The 21,641-nt window shown below is 40.3% G+C and overlaps 1 protein-coding gene across 5 annotated transcripts in view; it reads right to left on the bottom strand.

Moving 5' to 3' along the window:
* The window catches only part of NME7 (NME/NM23 family member 7), a 91,606-nt gene that overhangs the window by 22,444 nt on the left and 47,521 nt on the right, over window positions 1–21,641 (bottom strand). For all 5 annotated transcript variants that reach the window (XR_011812619.1, XR_011812620.1, XM_027449570.3 and 2 more), the window contains 3 exons: window positions 18,534–18,598; window positions 17,595–17,663; window positions 15,221–15,322 (listed from right to left, as the gene is read on the bottom strand). Coding sequence is in view for 3 of the 5 variants with exons in the window: in XM_027449570.3 (XP_027305371.1) it covers window positions 15,221–15,322; window positions 17,595–17,663; window positions 18,534–18,598 (236 nt within the window). In the remaining 2 variants the exon portion in view is untranslated. The remainder of the gene's footprint in view (window positions 1–15,220; window positions 15,323–17,594; window positions 17,664–18,533; window positions 18,599–21,641) is intronic.

Genomic DNA, 21,641 nt, shown 5'->3' with positions numbered 1-21,641 from the left:
CTAAGAAATTTATTTACTGTTGTATTCGTGTGCATATCTGACACAGTCAATGGGCTGAATTTAGATAAGAGTAAGCGGGCACATTTCACAGTTAAGTGTAAACTATATTTGATGGTGAAGTTTTGAGGATAACTGACACACCAAATATAAGTTGGTCACAAAATAAGAGTAAAGACAAAATATCTAGCTACCTTAGTGTATTACCTGGGTGGAATAACAGATATTTACTTTACTTGACAGGATGGAAAAAGCAAGCATTTAACAACAACCCAAAACAACTAACCCTACAGGACGTCAGAAAATACAGTATAACTGAATTTGATTATGAGTTGCTTTACTTTAAGCTTTAAGGGTGAAATATTGGTCCTACTGATGCTTTTCCACTGCCTTCAATGCATCCAGAATTTTATCCATTTATTAATTCATGTGTAAAATAAGGATTTAAAAAAAAAAAAAAAAGCTGCAGGGGATATTTTGGGATTTCATTAATTCCTGTTAGCAAAATATATGGAGAGTCTCCAGTGAAAGCCACTATGAAGTTGCAAGACATTATTTTTAGTCTGCAGATATTTTGGCTGAGTTCTCCCCTCTAAGAACAAGATAATTATAAATTATCTTTTCCTCAGAAATCTTAGAGGCAGAATTGTACATTTGTAAAGGCTGTACGGGTAGCTGAACTTCACACTTTGCAAATCGGAGAAAATGGCTTCTAAAATTCTACCACGAGAGAATGCTTTCCCTTCAGCTCCGTGCCCTGAAGCCTCTCCTGTCCACCAGCAAGCTTTTCCTTGGAGGCAGTAATGCTGCCATCTCCTCCCACACAGTTATAAGCAGCTCTGTTCTGAGGGAAGGAATCGGTCAGTATTTGTGTTGTAACTGTTTCTTAAAAGCCCCTCCTGTGTTCAGGACCAGTTGTACTAGTCAGCGTTATGAGGAGACGGCTTCTGGCCTGAAAACCTTCCCATATGAACAGACACGAAGAAAATAAAATAGGAGTAAAATGGAGCTCATTTTTCATCATGGGTAAGCAAGAAAGGGAGACATTGATTTCCCAGGAACACAAAGAAATATGCATTTCACACGCATCGTAAGCTCAATGTCTAGCTCTTAGCTCAGATCTTCTGAATCCCAGGCCAGTTACTCAACTATTCTCTCTCCCTGATTTAACGCTGCTTTAATTCCAGCGTAGTGCTCTGATGATAAGTCACAGCCTGCAAAACCCAGGCCATGCGGGGTCACTGAGGGGAACTGGAGAGCTGCCATGGGAACACAGAATAGTTTAGTTGGAAAGGGCCTACAAAGACCAAGTCCAACTGCCTGACCACTTCAGGGCTAACCAAAAGTTAAAGCATGTTATTGAGGGCATGATCCAAATGCCTCTTGAACACTGACAACCGCAGGGCATCAACCACCTCCCTCTGAAGCCTGTTCCAGCGTTTGACCACCCTCGTGATAAAGACAGTTTTCCTACCATCCAGTCTCACCAGTTGGCAGCTTTATGCCATTCCCATGAACCCTGACATTGGTGACCAGGGGCAGAGGTGGGCACCTCCCCTGCACTTCCCCTCCTCAGGGAGTTGCACAGAGCCGTGGGGTCACCTCTCGGCCTCCTTTGCTCCAGGCTGGACAACCCAGGTGTGCTCAGCCTCTCCTCACAGGACATGTGTCCAGCCCCTTCACCAGCTTTGTTCCCCTTCCCTGCATTCACTCAAGCACCTTAACATCCTTTTTATATTGTCTGTACCTGTGTCCGGCATTACTCTGTCCCAGGGGTAGAACCCTCTATCTTCCTTGGTTGAACTTCACACTGCTGCTGCTGATCGCCCAGTGCTCCAGTCTGTCCAGATCCCTCTGCAAGGCCTCACATCCTTCCAGAGAATCAACAGCTCTTCCGAGTTCATTGTCATCATCGGAGCTGCTAAGGATGCACTCCGCTCCTGCATCCAGATCGTTGATAAAAACCTTGAACTGAAGCAGGCCTAGAACTGAGCTCTGGGGAACAAGACCAGTGGCTGTTCACCAGCCATTCACTGCCACCCTTCCAGCCCTGCTGTTGAGCCGGTTCATCACCTAGCACAGCACGCACCCATTCATCTCACAGTCGGACAGTTTGTCCAGAAGGATGCTGAGAGGGATGGTATCAAAAACCTTACTAAAATCCAGCATGATTACATCACAACCACTGCATTCCCTCCATCTGCTAAGCAGGTGACCTTGTCATAGGAGGAGATCAAGTTACTAAGGCAGGACTTTCCCTTCATGAACCCATGTTGACTATGCCTGATAACAGCGTTGTTCTTTAAATGCCTTTCAATAGCACCCAGGACAACCTTCTCTGTAACTTTTCCAGGCACTGAGGTTAAACTAACAGGTCTCTAGTTCCCTGGGTCTTCTCTCATGTCCTTTTTGTACCCTGGCTAGTTTCCAGTCAGCAGAGACTTCCCCAGACTTCCAAGACCTTTGGGAAATTGTTGAGAGGGATCCAGCTGTAACATCCAGTAACTCCTTCAGTACTTCGGAATAAATCCTGTCAGGCCCCATGTACTTACAAACATTCAACTATTGCAACTGGTCCCTTACAATTTCAGTGACTGCAAACGGAAAGCCAGCACTCCCCTGTCAGGATCCTCCATCCTCCATCTCAGTGGACTGGGCAGCTCAAGATCTATCATTAGTATTAAAAACTGAGGCAAAAAAAGGATGTTCCCTCACCCCTATTTCTTAGGTGACCATCTTCATCAAGTCCCAGCCCAGTGTTTTCTTTAGACTTCCTCTTGCTGTTGACATACTGAAAAATTGTTGTCTGACACCACACTGGCCAGAGTCAACTCAAGTTAAGCTTTGGCTTTTTGTGTTTTCTCCTACAAATGTGAACTGCAGCTCTGTACTCTCCCTGTGAAGCCTGACCTTGCTTCCAGAGGCCATACATTTTCTCCTTCTGCCCTAGCTCCACAAGGAGTTCCATCTTTAGCCAGCCCAGTCTGCTGCCCTGCTTGCTTGACTTGTGGCACAGCAGGACTGCCTGCTCCTGGCCTTTTAAAAGTGGTGCTTAAAAAGTGAGCAGCTCTTACAGCTGCCCTAAACCCTTAAAGCAGATTCCCATGGGACACTGTTAAACAGCTCCCTGAGTAGTTTAAAATTTGCTCTCTTAATATCCAGGGTGACAACTCTGCTGTCCTTTTCTCTCATTACACCAAACATTTTTAACTCAACTTACTCATCATAACCATGGCCAAGACAGCCACCTACTGCCACATCTCCCATGAGCCTTCCTCTATTCTCCAACAACAGATCTAGCAGGGCACCCTTCCTAGCTGGCTAAGTACTTGTGACAATGAATTGTGTTCAACATACTTTAGGAATTTCCCAGACTTTCTTGTCACAGTAGTATGATATTCCCAGTTTCTTCTGGGAAGCTGAAATATCCCACAAGGATTAGGGTTACCAATCCAGAGATTTTTCACACTTGCCTATTAAATAACTCCTCGGTGCTGTTATCCTGGCTGGATGACCAGTAGTAGACATCTGCTTTGCTATCCATCCCCTTAGCTGTCACCCAGAGGTTGTCTACGACATCATCCCTAATGGCAAGGGCTGTACAGCGCAATCTCTCCCTGACATACAGAGCACCACCTCCACCTTGCCTGCCCTGCCTACCCATCCTGAACAGCCAGCAGCCCTCCAGCACAACTCATGGGACTCATTCCACCTGGTCTCACTAATACCAATGATATCAGAGCTTTGGGAAAGGACCCAAGCTTTCAGTTCGTGCCATTGGTTCCTCATGCTGTGTGCATTGGTAAACAAAGATTTCAGATGTGCTCCTGAACCCTCAGCGCTCCCTGGAGTGGCACAGATCCTCCCATTATCCTTGCCACCCTCAAGTGCTGCCATACCACCCCTTGACTTAACTTCAGTGTTCCTACTGATACCTCCTTCCTTCATCAATCCTAGTTTAAAGCAGTCTCAATCAGTACTGTCAGGTTACAAGCCAAGAAACACGTCCCCTACCAAGACAAGTGGATCCTGACAGGCCCCAGAAGACCTTGTGTTTCAAAGACTCTTACACAATTATAAAACCCCAAATTCTGGCAGAGGCACCGGTCTCAGAGCCAGGCATTGATGTCCTGGGCTCGTGTTTCTTTCAGTGTCACTCACATTACTGGGAGGATCAAAGAAAACACTACCTGTGCTCCTGAGTCCTTTAGCCATCTTCCCAGTGCCCTGAAATCTCTTTTGATTGACCACAGAACTCTTGTTGCAACACCACTGGTACCCACATGAAAGAGAAGGAGTGGACAACAATCTAAAGGCTGTACTAAGCTTGTCAGCTTATTGGTAGCATTCCTGATCCAGACCCTGGGGAGACAGCAAACTTCTTTAAAAACAGGGCCTGACCTGCAGACAGAAACCTCTGTTCCCTTCAGCAGGGAGTCACCTACAGCTGTCATTCACTGTTGTTTCTTCATAGCAAAGGCCTTGATGCTGCACTTGCTACAAGGGGTTGCTTGATCCGACCTTGGTGGGAGAAATTGCACAAATTCTTCTTCTTCCATCTTTTTACGTCCCTTGTCTACCACTATCCAGAGCCTCATGGCTATCCTGTAATTGTGAAGAACTGCTGCTCACCCATCTTCCAAACTTGTTCTATATCACGGACCAGCAGAAAGGTTGCAGAGAAAGGGAAAACTCCTCAGCAGGAGTACTCAAGAGAAGTCTCATGTGCATATCGGATGCAGTCCATCATACTGTAAACGAAAGAAGCTGCTAAAAATTCTGATCAGGTGGCCCTGCAGTAGAACAGAAAGTGCCAGCCTAAACCAGGCACACCAGCAAGCAGCACCTTAAATTATTTGGATTCTCAGCATTTGGATTACTCATTTTAAATCCAGTTTTCTTAAACTAAACTATACTTTTGTTTAGTTAATAGCATCTAGAAAAAGAAAGACCAGTGCTAAGGACTGAAAACTCTTACCACAGCTATTTTCAAGGCCATCAGCAATTGCAGAGAGGATTTAAAAAACAGTAATGAAAATGAAATAACTAAAATAGGCATCATCACAACAAAAGCAAAACCAGATTATTTCTGTCTCTTACAGAAAGAAAGTCTGAGGCCACAGCTTTGTTTTTGCCCACTTTTAAGCCTTCAATAACGTAGCTGAAGCAGAAAGAAAGTTCAGATATGCTCTGATTATAGCATGTACTTCTTGAATTACTATAATGGCATGTAAAGCACCTAGGGGATTTCAGTCCATACACACCCTGCTGCAATGTATAGCGGCAAGGAAACCACCTATGCCACTTAGAAAGCTAACTGATCCCTTTTAGGGGAAACCCACTTGAGAAACGGACAGATCTTCTAGCAATGATACGTTACCCACAGATCAATCTCTTTTGTGTACTCAAAGACCAATTTATCGCCAAGAGTACATAAAATATACTATGATCTGCAGCTTCTTTACTGTTTGGTTATGATTAGCACTACCACCCATTTATTAACCAAGCAGTGGTTCAATAAGCAGTCCTCTGGGATAAGAGTTTCATAAGTTTGATCATCCTCTCCATCTGTTTATCCCAAGGGATCTTAAAAAACCAAAAAAAAGAAAGTCATGTACATCCAAGAATTACCTACTGATAAGCTGCCAACTGAAACACAGGAAATCTTTTAGGACAGATGCAGTCAACTTCAGGATACACAAGCTCACCCCATCATCATGGTTATATGGAAAAGTTAGTGCACCACTGCCCTTTCCCTATGTTTTTATAACTTCCTCTATTGTACATTATCAACAAGCACCTCCGTGCGCTGACTCTTTCTAACAGCCTTGTACAGAGCTCTGGAAAAAACCCTTGCAGCCTGGCATATTTATTTTCTTGCATTGTTTTTTTTACAGGAGATACAATTCATGTTACTTCACAAACTGAAGTATACCTAACAGCACTACCAAAACGTGCTCCAACCTTTAGTTAGGAAGAATCTGAGCGAAGGACAAGCCTATCTACAGTCAACAAAAGCCTGAGTCGGGCATGTAGGCAAATGCTTTTAATCTATTCAAAGAATTTGCAAAAACACAAGGTCACTGTGACCACGATGTGTATCTGTTCTTTACTAAGAAACTGGAGAAGGAAAAAAGTTTAGTACAGTAACAGTATCACTTTCTTTCCCAGACAGAGTGACATCAGCATTTCCCATATCTTCTGAAAACACTGCTCCCTTTTTCCAAGAAAGGACTGAGGTCATATGGAATTCTAGTTTTTGCTTAAATGCCTCTTTTCAGGGAGTAACTTTCATATATTCAAAAACATTACTGTTCAATGTAAAAGAGTGATTTGCTGCCTGCTGGAATCAAATGGAATAAAAGGGAAACAAAGAAACCAATAGCTTAGACTGAAACTAACCCAGATCCAAGCATGTTCTCAAGGAGTCTCTTAACTTGTGCTTTTATGGACTGAGTATTTCACTGAATCTGGGGAAGGGAAGGGAAGGGAAGGGAAGGGAAGGGAAGGGAAGGGAAGGGAAGGGAAGGGAAGGGAAGGGAAGGGAAGGGAAGGGAAGGGAAGGGAAGGGAAGGGAAGGGAAGGGAAGGGAAGGGAAGGGAAGGGAAGGGAAGGGAAGGGAAGGGAAGGGAAGGGAAGGGAAGGGAAGGGAAGGGAAGGGAAGGGAAGGGAAGGGAAGGGAAGGGAAGGGAAGGGAAGGGAAGGGAAGGGAAGGGAAGGGAAGGGAAGGGAATTCTGATGACCACCTCTGTGTTTTACTGGCAAAGACTGTTTTTTCACAAGGGGAAGAATATATTTCTATTTAGAATAAAGTGTTAAAACCCTACCATAGGCAAAGTAAGACACGTTTTAACCCAGTGTAGCTGGGAGAAACAAGCCCTGGAGAGAACCCTGCAGGCTACCTTTGATCAGCCTACCAGTGGTAAAAGTACATCGTGTATTTGTCTATATCAGGCTGTTGTCACATGACCACCTGGTAGTTAAAAGCCTACCTCTTTTTCTACAGTAGTGAGAAACAAAACCTCTCTCCTTAATCCAGCTAACATATGCAAGACGAGAAACAATAAACATATGGTATTTTGAAAGGTATTAGCTACCATTATTAAAAAAAAAAACAAAACAATAACAACAACAAAAAACAGCAAATCATAAAGAAGCTAGGCAAGACGAGCATCTAAAAAATAAATAAAATGTGATCCATCTATATTATATACTAAATCTGTATCATCACACTCTCTAAACCACTGCACATACTGAAAGCTCAATGAGAACCTAAACAGAAAGGTGAAGCACAAACAGGATACGGAAACATTAATTTTGTAAAATCAGGCTTGCAGATGGAGAGTTAGAATCAAAACTCCTCACAATCAAAAAAAATCCACCTCCTAAAGGCTGAATAGGCAAATTTATATAACTCACAGCATTTATAAAAATCCTGTGTTCACCAAAGAAGCCTAAAAAAATCACATTTTTAATAACACCCACCTACTACGTTGAGATGCACTCAGTCTGAGTGCAAAGGGAGCCTTTATGATCCCTGAGACATCCTTAAAGATTTATTTCACACCTACCTATAGATTACAGATACAGTTAAATCTTTGTGATTGCAGATGAGCCTGAATGTCTGCACATTTATCTGTGAAGCACCTGCAGAGCTGAAAGGAACAAAGCTCTTAACCAAGAAATAAAGTTTTCTTAGTAAATATTCTAAATGTGGCTTAATTCTTTATAAAAATGGCTAGCCTTAAGATACTTCATAGGGAAAAGTTTATCAACCTAGCTTCAGGATACATTGGCACGTTATGCATTCTGGAGCTAGGTAGGAGGTCTCTATGGCAGCAAGTCAATGAAGATCAGCAACCAGTGCTGCTAATGCCTTGTGGTACAACCCTGTTTTCCTTCAGTCTCTGGGCTCATGTTCAGCTTCCCTCCTCTTGCTAAAATAAGGCAAGCTATTTATTCCAGCCTGGGACCAGGCATGAGGAGTCCTGTTCAAAGCCAGAGACAACCTGACATAAGGAAAGGATGGGAATGCAGATGGGAACCCTGAGGCTTCTGAAGTTGATGTTGCTTTCCAGGAGGACACACAGAACCACTGACAAATGTTGGTAACTCATTGAAGATGTCCAGAAATTGTAGTTAAGAAGAGGCCCTTGTCATCAGGGGACACTAAAATATCATAGTGCTAGATAGCAAAGGAAACTATGCAAAAAGAACCTACATGGGCTAGATGGACTTTGTTGGCAACTGAGGGAAAAAATTAGAGCAGCAATCACAAACAAGATGCAAATGTATTCTAGATGCAGTCTTCCAGAAGTCCTCAGAATCTTCTCTCCAGAGAATGAAACCAGCAGCATCATGCCTCTGTGATGGTAGTGGGCTTGATATCAGACCATGCAATACTTCTTATTATCTATTTTACCAAATGATTGCAATTTGTGACCACTGAATCTAAGTGCGGTGACCTCCCATCTAGAATTTATTTAGGCAGAAAATGTCACAGTGTGGACGCTGTCAGGTCTGGTAGCTCTGGAGCCTCAGACAAGGAGTGGCAGATAGTTTTGTTCAAACCATAACCTTGCCAACATGCCTCAGTCACGCCGAATTTAAGTCAGAGCACAGTCTGCAGGGCTCTGTCAGCGTTCAGTATCCTGATGGTGATTGCCAATCACCGCTAATAACAGCAGTTTTCAACATGCATGCATTAAGAATCAACGTGAGCCTACAAACTCCATTTCCACATGACACCAAACAGCTATCATATGACAGCAACCCCTGGGCAGTAACAAGCCACATTTAAAGCAGTATCTGCAAGCAAAAAGCTCCTCCACCACTAGCCTTCTGATTTTCGTTCTGATCTCCTCACAAAGGCATATTTCAGTGAGCCTGACGTCCCTCTCCTTATCAGAGGACTTCCTGTCACCTGCAAAAAGTGACTTTGAGAAGTCAGTACATAAGAAGCAGAGCTCAGTCTCCTCAAAACTGTAACCAGATTGTGCATCCCTGCCACTATAAAGCACACACACGCATGATAAAACCAAATATTCAGGGCGGGAGGATGCCAGGGTGCTGACAGACCTTTGCAATACCCACCTAGAAGCAGGAGGAATAAATACATCAGGAAAGCTTACTCTGAACACTGCCTTCATGCCTGAAAAATATTTTGGGGGCATTCTTAATTCTCAGCTGCTTAATTCTCACAGGGCTACATCCAGCTTTGAAAGGAAGAACAAACATGACATTTATGTATCAGCCTGGTTTCTGGTACAGACTCTATCCATTTTAAACCAGGGAAAGCAAATCACTGCTACAGGCCTGGGGTTTGGCATCCACAGAGATATGGGCCTGACTGACAAGTTGCAACACTTCTGGAGGTAAATTTCACACCATACACCACTACATCTGGCATAGCCTAAAGCAGTGGTGGCAGCTCATGGTCATAGTCCCATTACAGCTCATTAATGGATCATTAGTGCACAGCAGTCTTAACACTTCCTTTCTTCTGGATAGTGCGTTAACAAGCCCCCATCACACAGAGGGGTGAGACAGAATAAAGGACAAGTCCTGAGTTCACTGAGACTTTGGGCTTTATGAATCAGCAGTGTCAGCTCAGCAAAAGCACCAGAGGGAAAAATCTCCCTCTATGGACTCTCTCTCAGTCAAAAATCATCACGTCCCCCATCTAACACGACTCAGCCCTGTCTATGTCATATTTTCATTAGACCTGCAAAAGCTGACGTGGAGAATATAAACTGAAAGGACAGAGTCAGATGACTGACCCTGAATAACATCTCAGCAATTCAATCATGTCTTTCCCATTGCAGGCTTAGACAGCAGGGTATCGTAACTGGTATTGATCCGTTTGCTACTCTAGCTGATAATGGTCTGGCACTGAATGAAAATTTTTATTATTATTACATGACTCAGGCTATCTGAGCAGGTAATTGATGATATGAAAGTCTTCATCAGAGATGAGGTTAATAAATCTTACTTCTCTTGAAACGCATTATGCGCTTCACTGTCAACACTCTGATCAAGATTCACCAGGCTACAGAGAGAATCAGAACCCACACTGAAACAGCTACAAAGGTATTACCAGAAAAGGCATACCTGACATCTCAAGTTCAGTCTTTGTATTTCTTTACATTTTCCTCTGAACTAGCTTTTATGTGATGTAACATAAAAATGTTGTGCTCCCAATAAATGGCTGAACACGAACATTTCCTGGCCTCTTATGTAGATCTTTTTCAGCGCTAGACACTCACAGAAGGACTATACAAAATGAGAATCTTACAGCAACAGTGCTGTTTGGCTTATACTGTTATCCTATTTAACTGATGCGATAACTGAGGCAGAAACATATTGAACCTTTTGTCCAAGGTCACACAGGGAGGTCAGGAATGGAGCTAAAGCAGACTTCAGCTCTTTCAGTTCGCTGCTTTGTTTTAAACCATCTAATCTCCCTTTCAGCTTTTGTCAATGATGCAAAAGTACAAAAGACTATTAATGCACTATTTCACTTAAAATTGCAAATCCCCTATGTAGAAAGAATGCAGGTTAGGATCCAGTGCAAGTATATAAAAATCCTTTTTCAGCCCACTGCATGCAGACATATTGCACCATGTCCCATCACTTTAACAATATTTCACAGCAGAAGGTACTTGAGTCACTTTTAGTGTACTGCCAGTCCTAACTAAAAGCTCTTAAGATTACTAAAAATTATGTAACCAGCCAGGAGCATGTAGCTTATGACTCCCTGAATCACGTGTTATAACCCCCCCTTTTCATTGTGTACGAGGAAAGTTAAAAAAAAAAAAAAAAAGAACAAAAAATAAAAGCGCTATTTCCATTTCTAATCTATTTTACAAGTGTTTTATGAATATTAAGCAATCTTCTCAACAATTCCGTGATAATATGCTACCAGCAGCTATTTCAGCATAAACTAAATGAAGATGATGTGAAATTGAAGCTGTAGCTTCATATCTAGGTATTAACAAAAGGCCTCAGAGTGCTCTAGGGACCAAAAATACACAACCACCAACCAGTTAAAACATTGACTGGTGCCACTGAGCTTACGCAGGGACAGAATTCCCTGGTTACCATCCCCCTGCTCAGAGGTTGAGGTTTTCTGTGCTAGCTTGTGCTTCCTGATCCATGTGAAACAACAGATACCCGTGCCCTTTTACTCTTCCCAGCAGCCCTCCACATTCTCTTCTCTATTCTCAATTCACAGTAAAATAGTTTTCTGTTGTTTTCCTACTGTATTTAAACAATGAGCATTCTTGATAAAGCATACTGTGTTGCGTTTACCTGTACTCCTCCAAGCACTATCATTTCTCAAGAAGCTGCTTTCCTGTTTAACTTCAGTTGCAGTTAGCAACTCTTTTATTTCTCAGTGATAGCGTGCAGTGAAAGTTCAAAAGGCTTGTGTGCTCTATTAATCTGATTTAATTAACTTTTCAACTCCTCTTCCTAGCTTTCTAGAGCAGTTACCACTTTGCCATAGGTGTATTTTTTTCTCTTAACTTGAGAACCACACCAGCAGAAACAGAGTGAGACAAAAGCAACCGACAAAAAAAAACCACACATAGTTTAATAATCTACATAACAAGATTTGATAGTATATTTTGAAAAAGGGCTTGATTGATTCAGACACCATGGAAAATCTGTGGAACTCAACGCCATTTCAGAAATCCCATTTCCACTTGAAATTCAAATATCTAAATAAAAGTGCTCAGCTGCTCATCGGATATTGATATGTCATACCTCTTTGCTTTGGGAGCTTTCCCTCCTCGAAAAGTTAGAGTCTGGCATGGAATTCAGAGACCTTTTTATTTTAAACATTACATATTAACGTCGTAAAGAAACAGTATTTTCAAGATAGGGATCAGAATAGCCTGGCTAGGCCTTTAGACTAGACAACAGACTGGCCTTTATGGGGTTGCTGCAACAACATACAAGTTATGAATACTTGTTTATTACAGTAGATGTGGAGAGCCCTCCATTTCTATGCCCTACAGAGTAGGGTACAGAGTAGGTACAGAGGCCTTCCAGGACAGAGAAAACCAGGTGCAAAGAGAATTCAAGCTCAAGCTACACAAGCTGTCTGGGATCTGACTGTGAAGAACAGCTAAGCTAAAGGTCTGCAACCAGAGGAGAAATCAACAAGCAGCACAGCTGATGTGAGAGTACAGAAAAGCCTCAGATGAGACCACCAAAACCAGAAAAAATCTGGCTGCACTCCAGAAGGTTAAGCCAAGTATAAGGACGCTGACAGTTCACCAAAAGTGCAATGATCCAGCCAGCCACTCATCAGAAATGTGCCAGTGTATGAGAATGCAAGAAGCAGCAAGATCTGCAGAAAACCATTACTCCTAGCCCATCCGCTACTCAGCAGGGACACACACACCCATGGGTGTGGAACCTGGGGCACTGATCCCTTCCGTCAAGTCAGGGACAGTAATTTTGAGAGTGAACACGTCTAGCACAGCTCCTTACAGACAAATATCTTTATCCCACTTTCCAGATTTCATGGACTGTTCATACACTACTACAAAAAAGCTCAAAACAGCTTTTTGGTTAGCAGTCTTCCCCACTACCCCATGAGAGGTTTTAATAAAGTATTTATAAGCTGTTTTATAATGCAGGATATTTTTGGCAGAGAGCTTTACTGACCTGTGGTACTAACAAAATATTACCCAGTTCAAGAAAATAGCACAAAGCCCCCTTTCATTTTTAGCATTTTACGCTTGGTATAAATTGCTAGTGTATTAAAATATAATGCTCAAAATGGAACAAATCTGATTCTTTTTTCAGCCTTAAATACCAGGGGCTTGGACAAAACCAGACCTATTTCTATTGACATCTTGCTTTGATTTGGATGCCTTTTATTGAGGTGTTTCCCAACTATTTCCCTGCAAAACCAAGGACAGACTGGGAGGGCTGACTACTCTGACCCAGTTACAATACCTGACTTGCCACAAAGTGCTTATTACATTTGCAATGTATCTGAGATATAATTAACAGCACATGTGACTGAGATTCATTATATAAGCCAAATTCCACCACCTTTACTCACTTCAAATAGGACCCTGCTTTGAGAGCAATCACGGTGATTTCAATGGCACTACTTGCCAAATAGGGCACTACCCAACAGCAGACAGTGACCCAACCTGATGCATTCTGTACCACAGGTACAAACTGGTCTTCACCTGCATTTATAAGCAGCCTGTATACGCATCAAGATCCAGCATATCTAAATCAACAAAGTTACAGACAGATCCAGATCTCTCAAAGCTAACACACTATTTGCGTGATACGTACATTTACTTACCCACTAGACCACCAAATTCCTGGTATCTTAACAGTCTGTATATAACTTTGCCACACAATGTAACTGCTGTTATGGTTCCTGCTACCTCTGTTTGTGACAGATATTTTGACCACTGAATTCAGTCAGGAGCTTCTCTGACAATACAAGTTGAGAATGACAAAAGCCCATGGAGATATCTTAGCCACCTCTTCCTCAAGGACAAGCTACATACACTATCCGAAGAGATACATAAATTTCAGGCAAAGACCACTCTTGAAAACAGGCGTAGTCACTATAAATACACTTTAAGTGCCTAAGGAATCAATGAGCTTGGAATACTTATAGAAAACAGTAGAGAGAATTGTGTAACAGCTGCCTGTCTTCCAAACATACATTAGCACAAGTGCTGTGATGTCAGTGTCCAAAACTTACAGACATCTGCTTCCCCTGGAAGCAGGAGGGAACTCATTCTTACTTCACAGGTCACACAGTTAAACGTTGAGAGAGAAAGGCAAACAGCATAGGTAGGTCACAAGCATGAAATCTTGGAAACAGGAATTTAATTCCCTCCTTTGCTGTTTTCCTATGCTACCCACAGAAGCCATCAGTCTATACACCCCTCAGCTCCTCAACTCGTCAACAATTCCTTCTGCCACACATGTATGGCTATGATGGAACTTTTCATGGGATATAGTAAGTGAAAATAAATTCCCCTTGTACAGGTGCACTTGTCTTTAGTAACTTAAAGCAGATGTCATGTTTGTGTACATATTCCAATTTTAACATATCAGGCATTAAACAAGAAGAAACGTGAAAAAGATATAATAGTTGCAAATAAAGCAACTGCATCTTTGAAAGTTTTAAATACTGGAAACCTTAAAACATGGAATTTGAAGTAAATCTGAAATAACCATACCAGACACATTACTACTGATGTATCATTGCAGTTAAAACTAAGTGAGATAAAATATGTTACATGCTCTGTTTACAAGATGCTAACCCAGCAGAGGAACATTTGAAAAACTTAATGCGACCAAACAGAAGAGGAAAAACAGGCTTGGACAACGCCTTTAACTCATTCTTTCTGTAATGAAAACTGCAGGTCTGAAGAGAAATACATCCCAAACAACTTACTCTGCCTTTCTAATACAAAGCCACATGATTATTTTTTTTCCCCATTGAAACTGGTAAACCCTGTCTGCAACTAAAACATCAAATCATAGCATCCGATGTGACTTCATTGCCTCCATCTTGATACTTCGCTTCATGGTTCCTGTGTGGCCTTGATTATTTAACAAAAAATGGCAAACCCTTTGAGACAGCATTTACGTTTGTCTCCAGATTGCTTGCAGTATCACGCATATCCAATTACTTACCTCACCAAATGAAAAATAAAAGCTAGAAGCATTAGCATGGCAAACAGCTACCAAAAGTTTTACCATCACTGTTTGTTTGGTCCCTTCTAAAACCACTGAAACTGATTCTCCTTTTACGCTTCTGTCCTAGGACAGTGCCACTGACTGCAGTGGCTAACATTTGGTTTACGCTGGCATGCAAAAGCAATAACTATTTGTTCTAGGGTTCTGAAGCCTTCTGTTAGAATATTTATGAATTGTTAAGCAAGATTTTTGCCTAAATGGCTTTCTTTTCACATAAATAATCATAAAAAAAATCATCATGGTATTTTATCATCTGGCTTAGGTAAGATCAGAGGATCTGTTAGAGGATTTGCAAACTGATCCAGAATCTATCATTTCACTTCCATAAAGTAATGCTCATGTACTTTGAGGAAATGTAGCAAGTACATGGCAGCCATACCATGCTGTGATATTTTCATTCACACAGGCAGTGCATCTTTTTTTTTTTTTTTTTTTTTTTTTAGCATTCTTTATCACTCAAGCAAGTACTTACAGGATCAGAAGGACCACAGAACTCTCTGAACGTTTTTGGAGGTTCAGGCTGTATAATCTCCATTGCTATGCAAGGGCCTGAACACAATTCTGTAACCATTTCCTGGAAAAGAAAAATGAAGGAAACAAACATGAGCAAAATGGTTCCGTAGAATTGGTATTTTTGTAATGAATATCACACTGAATGCACATGCTTAATCTCACTACTCTGAAATCAATGGGAAAGAATTTTAGCTAAGTGCCTCTATCATCAGCTTGATCCTAGGAAACGTAGGTAGAAATATTCCTGTGATATTTTCTGTGATGTGAATAGAGAGCAGACTAGTTTCACATTTTACAAAAAAAAAAAAAAAAGAATAAATATTTCACTTAAAAACATGGCCTCATCACCAATGGACACTTTTATAAAAAAAACAGGCAAAGAGCAATATATTTGCTCCTGTTAAGAAGCAGTAAATTGCCATGAAGTCATTACTCTGTATGTTTTCTCTGAATTCTGTTATGTAAATATCTGTTACCTATGTAATCCTATGTAGGACCTATTGATTAGAGAAGAAACTAAGAAAGCTGGTTTTTTTTTGTTTGTTTTTGTTTTTTTTTTTTTTCATTTTAGCAACTGTTCAGCATTCTCTTTTCCCAGAGAACCGCTTTATATGCAACACGTCAAGCCTTTACCTCACCTACAAGGAGCAACCAGAAGAAATAGGAGTACATTTCCTGAAAAGGGTTTCAGGATTATATGTATCTTCTGTTTCTGCACTGGGTTATTTGAAAGTTATAAATAAAATTCAGATCAAAACAGACGGTTCTGAGTCACAGACACAAGAGGTCATGTTCTTTCTTCAATACCCTATTGCACATCTTCCTATTTGGCCTGCACTGACAGTATCTATTGCTGTTCCCATATGCGCCTTCTCTGGATCCCTTTACCATCATGATTAGCTTTCCCACGTTTTCCTGTTTCACAGATACCCTGAGTGCATGAAGATATCCCATTAATTTCAACTGAGTGCGTCAAGCACATATGGCGTGCAGGACAGAGCCCCAGATTCTTACTTTTCTTCAAATCTCATCTGAAACATAGTGTCTTTATTGACTTACCCTGTTTAAATGTCATTTCCCTTCTGAGTAAGTCTCCAATCAAATTATATAAATTTGCAACTTATTTGAGGGTTGGGGTTTGTATAAAATTGCAGAAAATGGTCAAGAATTTTCAATTTGCTTCAAAGCATAGACTTTTGCAGCACCAGAGGATTCTTTGTGTCTTGAAATACTGGTCCAATACCACCACGTTTGAGTTTTGCTACTTACCTCCAAGTCTCCCTGTCCAAACTTCCTTGAATTCTCAGTTCAAAGGGTGTTAAGCAGAGAAAACTTTATAAGCATTTCCTAATCTGACAGTTAACTTAGAGTTCATAAACTATCCAAAGAGGAATCTACAAACTCTGCTGAAGTAAGTTGGACTCAACAGTCATAAAGGAAAAACAATTCACATTGTCCCAGTAATATTAGTAATTGTTTGGAGCAATATTTGTAACTGCAGAGAAAACTTTTAATAATTTAACTATTTATAAATTAGAGATAACTTGCATAGTACATAGCATGAGAGTGAAACTAAACTTGTTATGATCTGCAAAATTAATGACAATTCTCCGACAGAAGGTGATACAGAAAAAGTTGACTTCCTGCATTCCTGTTGTTCTATCTGCCATCAGAAGTTTTATGTTGCAGTACAACAAATCATAATAATATACAGGGTCTTATGTGTGTATATATATATATATATATATACACACACACACACACACGGTCTCATAAATATATTCAGGGTCTTATATATCTTTATACTTCCATGTCCACTAGGATTACACTATATCTTTAGCTTCTTAAATTTTCTGAAGATCCACAGAAATCAGATCAATAAATTTAAGAATGGCTCAAAATATCATTAGGAAAGCATTCAAATACAGCATCCCCACTGTAAACAAAATGATAAATACTTATTCTGGTCCAAGCCACTATTGCAATATCAAACTGGCCAAAGATATATATGTGATACATTCTCATCATTCTCATAGCTCTATCACAATAAAATAATTTATCTGATTTTATTTATTTATTTATTTATTTATTTTTACTCTGTTGTATTTTACAAATTCCTTGGCTCAACAATTTTCACACAGGAGTCTCCTTTCCTACAACACATGTAGCATACTTTCCGAGATGAGTTAGGTTATTTCAGAACAAGCTAGAATTGGACAAAGACAAGTTTCTAAAGAAAACCCGATCACAGTCACAAAAATGGACAGATGTGACCACTTCCTTGTTTAATCATACTCTAATTTTAAATAGATTCTTCTCAAACTTATGCTTACCATATATTCAGCAACAACACCTTTGTAAATCTCATAAAATTCCTCCACATTTGCACGCTCCATGTTGAACTAAGAAAACAAAAATGTTAGCCATTTGCTTTAAATGAAAAAACAAAATTAGACAGACACCCCTTCTTAACAAACCAGAACTTAAGAGTACTCTTTTAAGTTTCACTAGATAAAAGAAATGGCTTTACAGCTGCAATATGATGTTTATTAGCATCAACATTTAAGCCAATATTGCTACATACAAAAGAGCATACAGTATCATTTTCTACCCTAAACATAAGTTGAAATTGTATTTAATTTGCAGTGCCGACTAATGCCACTAAGATGTACAAGAGGAGCTGTTTGTTGCATAGTAAAGGGAAGGGGCTGTTTTTCATTTGCAGTGGGGATCTGAGTCATGAGGGGATTTCAGATCTAAGGACTACCACAAAATACAGAGAGCAGAACTTAAACGGATACTCACAGGAACAATCTCTGTGCCAATATCCTTTAAATTGTGATAGTGATGAGAGTGCCAATCCTTTAAGTATCTTTGAAAAGTCTCCCATAAATTCATGCTAGCTGTATATTTTTAAAAATGAGGAATTATATTAACAATTATTTCCCTAATCTTAACTAATGCATTTTGTAAAGATATCCCCAGTTGCTCCAGAAAAGACCGTCATTATTTCCCTTCTAACCATAGGAAACTGAGACACGGAGAGGTAAAGTGTCTTGGCTCAAGGTCAACCAGCAAGGAGAAACAGGTCAGCTGATCAATCAAACAATAAAATACAAATATCACAAGGACAGTGCTGATCCCAAAACAGTGCTACACAGTCTGCACAAGGGTTTTGTATTGCAGGCAGACACCTGTGCATTGCTGTGAAGTGTACACAGCACTTCTCCAGTCTCTGTTTATCAGAGAAATATATACGAAAGAAAACCTACCATCTGTAAAGCTGAGATCTGAAATCCTTCGTCAGTGATGGCTTTTATAATCTTCCCAGCCAGTCCTAAAGAAAAACACAAGAGACAGTACTCAATTAAAAAAAAATAATAAAAAATTACAGTTGGAAGGTATTTATGTCACCATACTAATTACTTTTGAACAAAAAACAGTGTTTGTATAATGCTGTGAAGGGAAGCAGAAAGCAGAGCTCTCTGCCTAAATATTCTGTCTAAATTTACATTTATAAATTTATAATAATATCTGCATTTCCTATCTAAAGTGATGCAGTGTTGAGTTCAAACAACTAAATTCCATCCTGGTGTTGAAATGACGTGATTCATTATGTTCTACCAAAAATGGTAGTTAGTGAAGTCTTTGCTTTTCTAAGATCAATTGCAAAATACCCAGGAGCTTCAAGGTCAAGATTTATATATTTAATGTTCCAATGCCAACACTGCAGCTTAGAAAGCAATCAGTTCCAGGCACAGGCTACCTATTTTGCTGTTTTTGTACAGCATTCAACAGAAGGTCCAATTTTGAACTAAAAACAATGCAGGACAATGATAAATATTGTCAATAAAACATCACAGAAATTCATGTCTTCTGTGGGAGAAGCACATTAGTGAAAAATAACCTGCTGTTTCTAAGGTTGTAACTCACAAATATGTTACTGCTGATTATACTGTTTATTTTATACAATCCAGAATGCATCCTCCAAGGCTGAATGGCATTGTAAAAAGCAAAACACTAAACTTAGGAGAACAAGAACCACTGATTTTCCACTGAATGTGTATTTTAGATCATGTCAGCCAAGCACAGTACTCCATGTGAAAGAATTTTATAGCATCAGTGTTTTTATAGAGCATAAATGTCTGTCCTCTAGTAAAAATTGTGAGCAACTATAAATTTCTGGACATTTATTCAGAGCAGAGTTAACGATAGAATATTCTGTAATGAATGACAACAACAAGATTTGACTCTTAGTCATTAAATCCTTTTGTTAACTAGACTTTAAATTGAACTTTTTTTTTTTTTTGTATACTGCATAAATTTAGTACATTAGTATAATACAAAGGTTAGAACAATAATATCTAGGTTCTGGCATGCTGAAGACCTGAATTGTACACAGTCTGCTAGTATCTGTAGCATAGGATTGGTGAGCTTCCTACACATTGAAAGGGCAGTGGAAGCTCTGGGCAAATACAATAGATAGCTGGAGATCTAAAACTTTTATTTATAAATGAAAATGAAAAAAGCTGTACCTGCAGTATTTGCCACAGTACTTTCACATTAAGGATTAAGTTAAAAAAAAAAAAAAAAAAAAAAAAGGAAAACCAAAACCTTTCCCATATAAAACAATGCATACTTGTTCCAAAAAATCATTAAACTGTAACAGGCAAGCCTGAGATTTGTGTATGTGCTCAGTCCAGGCAGCATTTTGGGTCTACAGAACACATAACATAGGCAGGCATGGTTCCTCTTGTCTCAGTATTCTGTTCCAACACTCACACTGACAAAAAGTTTCGTTGTAACCCTCCTGTAAAACCAGGAAAATACATTTCTCCTACTTTTCAAGGGAAAAAAAAATCAATTCAAAAAACCTGCAGCAGTGAAATGAAGGGACTCGAACAAGTTTTCAGAGGAAATGCAAGACCACGTCAGAGAGAAACCAGACCTCTAGTTTCTCTCTGTCTGCACTGCAGAAAAGGCTGTGCAGCTCAGCACTTCCACACATCGGTTTCAGGGAGGCAGCAAGCCTAAAATTCTTGACTTCAGGGATGAATGGTGAGGCTGGGCATCATCCACGAAATAAACATATAAAAAAAGTAATCTGTGACAGAGCATGAACATTTCCTCATTCTCATTCTTCAGACCCACTGCTCCAGTTAACAGCTACTGCTTTACAAGAAGCCAGTAAAGATGGAGGAAAGGACGGTGGCAGGCAAATGGCAATCACCACTTGCAGGGACAAAGTTACCTTGGCATGAAAAAGACGCTCTGCCTGACAGCTGCAAATCTCCATTTTAGGCTGTATCAGTAAAGAATGGCCCACTTGCATAGGCCTTCACAGCTGGCAAGAACTGTGATTAAAACACTAATCAGCTATCAGGTTTTGAGGTACTAGGAAAGCCTGCTTTTTACAGAATTTTATCCTCAGCAGTTTTATGAGCTATAAGCAAAATCCATGTTTTAGAGAAGCAAAAGGGAACTGAAGCATTTTGCTTTCTAGGCTGATTCTCCACTAAAGGTTTTAAGAATTTTCTTCCCTATAGAGAGGAAACCTATCAAGGCCGTCTTCTACATTGTATTCCTACTTCACTATCACTCATCAGAGCAACGGAATGCCTTGATTGCCCAGGACTGCAGCACTAAATGATTTAACCACAAGAATTACTGTCCCCATTGCATGTAGACATATGTCTTGCTAAAAAAAAAGATAAAAATCAAAGTGATTTGAGGAAGAGGCATGAGATCTCGTTTATGTCTGCAAAATGAGATGTTAATTCCACTTCCCAAATGTGGTAATCGAGGCACAAGAGGATGGGTGAGCTGTCAATGGCAGTGCAGATCTACAAATCCAGTGACTTGGCCTCCACTGTCCCAGCTCAGGCAACGCAAGCACCACTTCTCCTAGGGATGCTTTCCTTTCCGATTCTACCTGGGCTGAAACAGGAACAAAAAACATAGAGGCAATCCCCAGAGAGCTGAAGAGCACAAGCTCAAGGTTCAGCCTGGGATCTGTTTCGGGCTTTCAGCCAATTGCATGACTGAACTGGGACATGTACTCTCCTTTGTGGGCAGATAAGGCTGAGGGAAAGAAGAACTAATTAGATAAAGCGTCGTTTCAGCAGCTTTCCACAATTTGTTTTCAACTTTAAAATCCAGATCTGCAGTGAAAGAAACAACTTTGTCAACTTTTTAAGGACCCTTCAAGCAGGGCCAGTGCATGTTTAAAATGCGATTACAGTAAGAACCCAAATCAAAGCTGTAGATTAGGCACTAATTATGATGAATTTTCAATCACAACACACAAAAGAATCACAAGCATTACTAAATACAACTGGGGAATTTAATACTAATCCTAACAAATGACAGAAAGAGAGAGA

This window comes from Anas platyrhynchos, chromosome 1 (genome assembly GCF_047663525.1).
Source record: "Anas platyrhynchos isolate ZD024472 breed Pekin duck chromosome 1, IASCAAS_PekinDuck_T2T, whole genome shotgun sequence".
NCBI lineage: Eukaryota > Metazoa > Chordata > Aves > Anseriformes > Anatidae > Anas > Anas platyrhynchos.
This window is presented reverse-complemented; position numbering and strand designations above follow the sequence as displayed.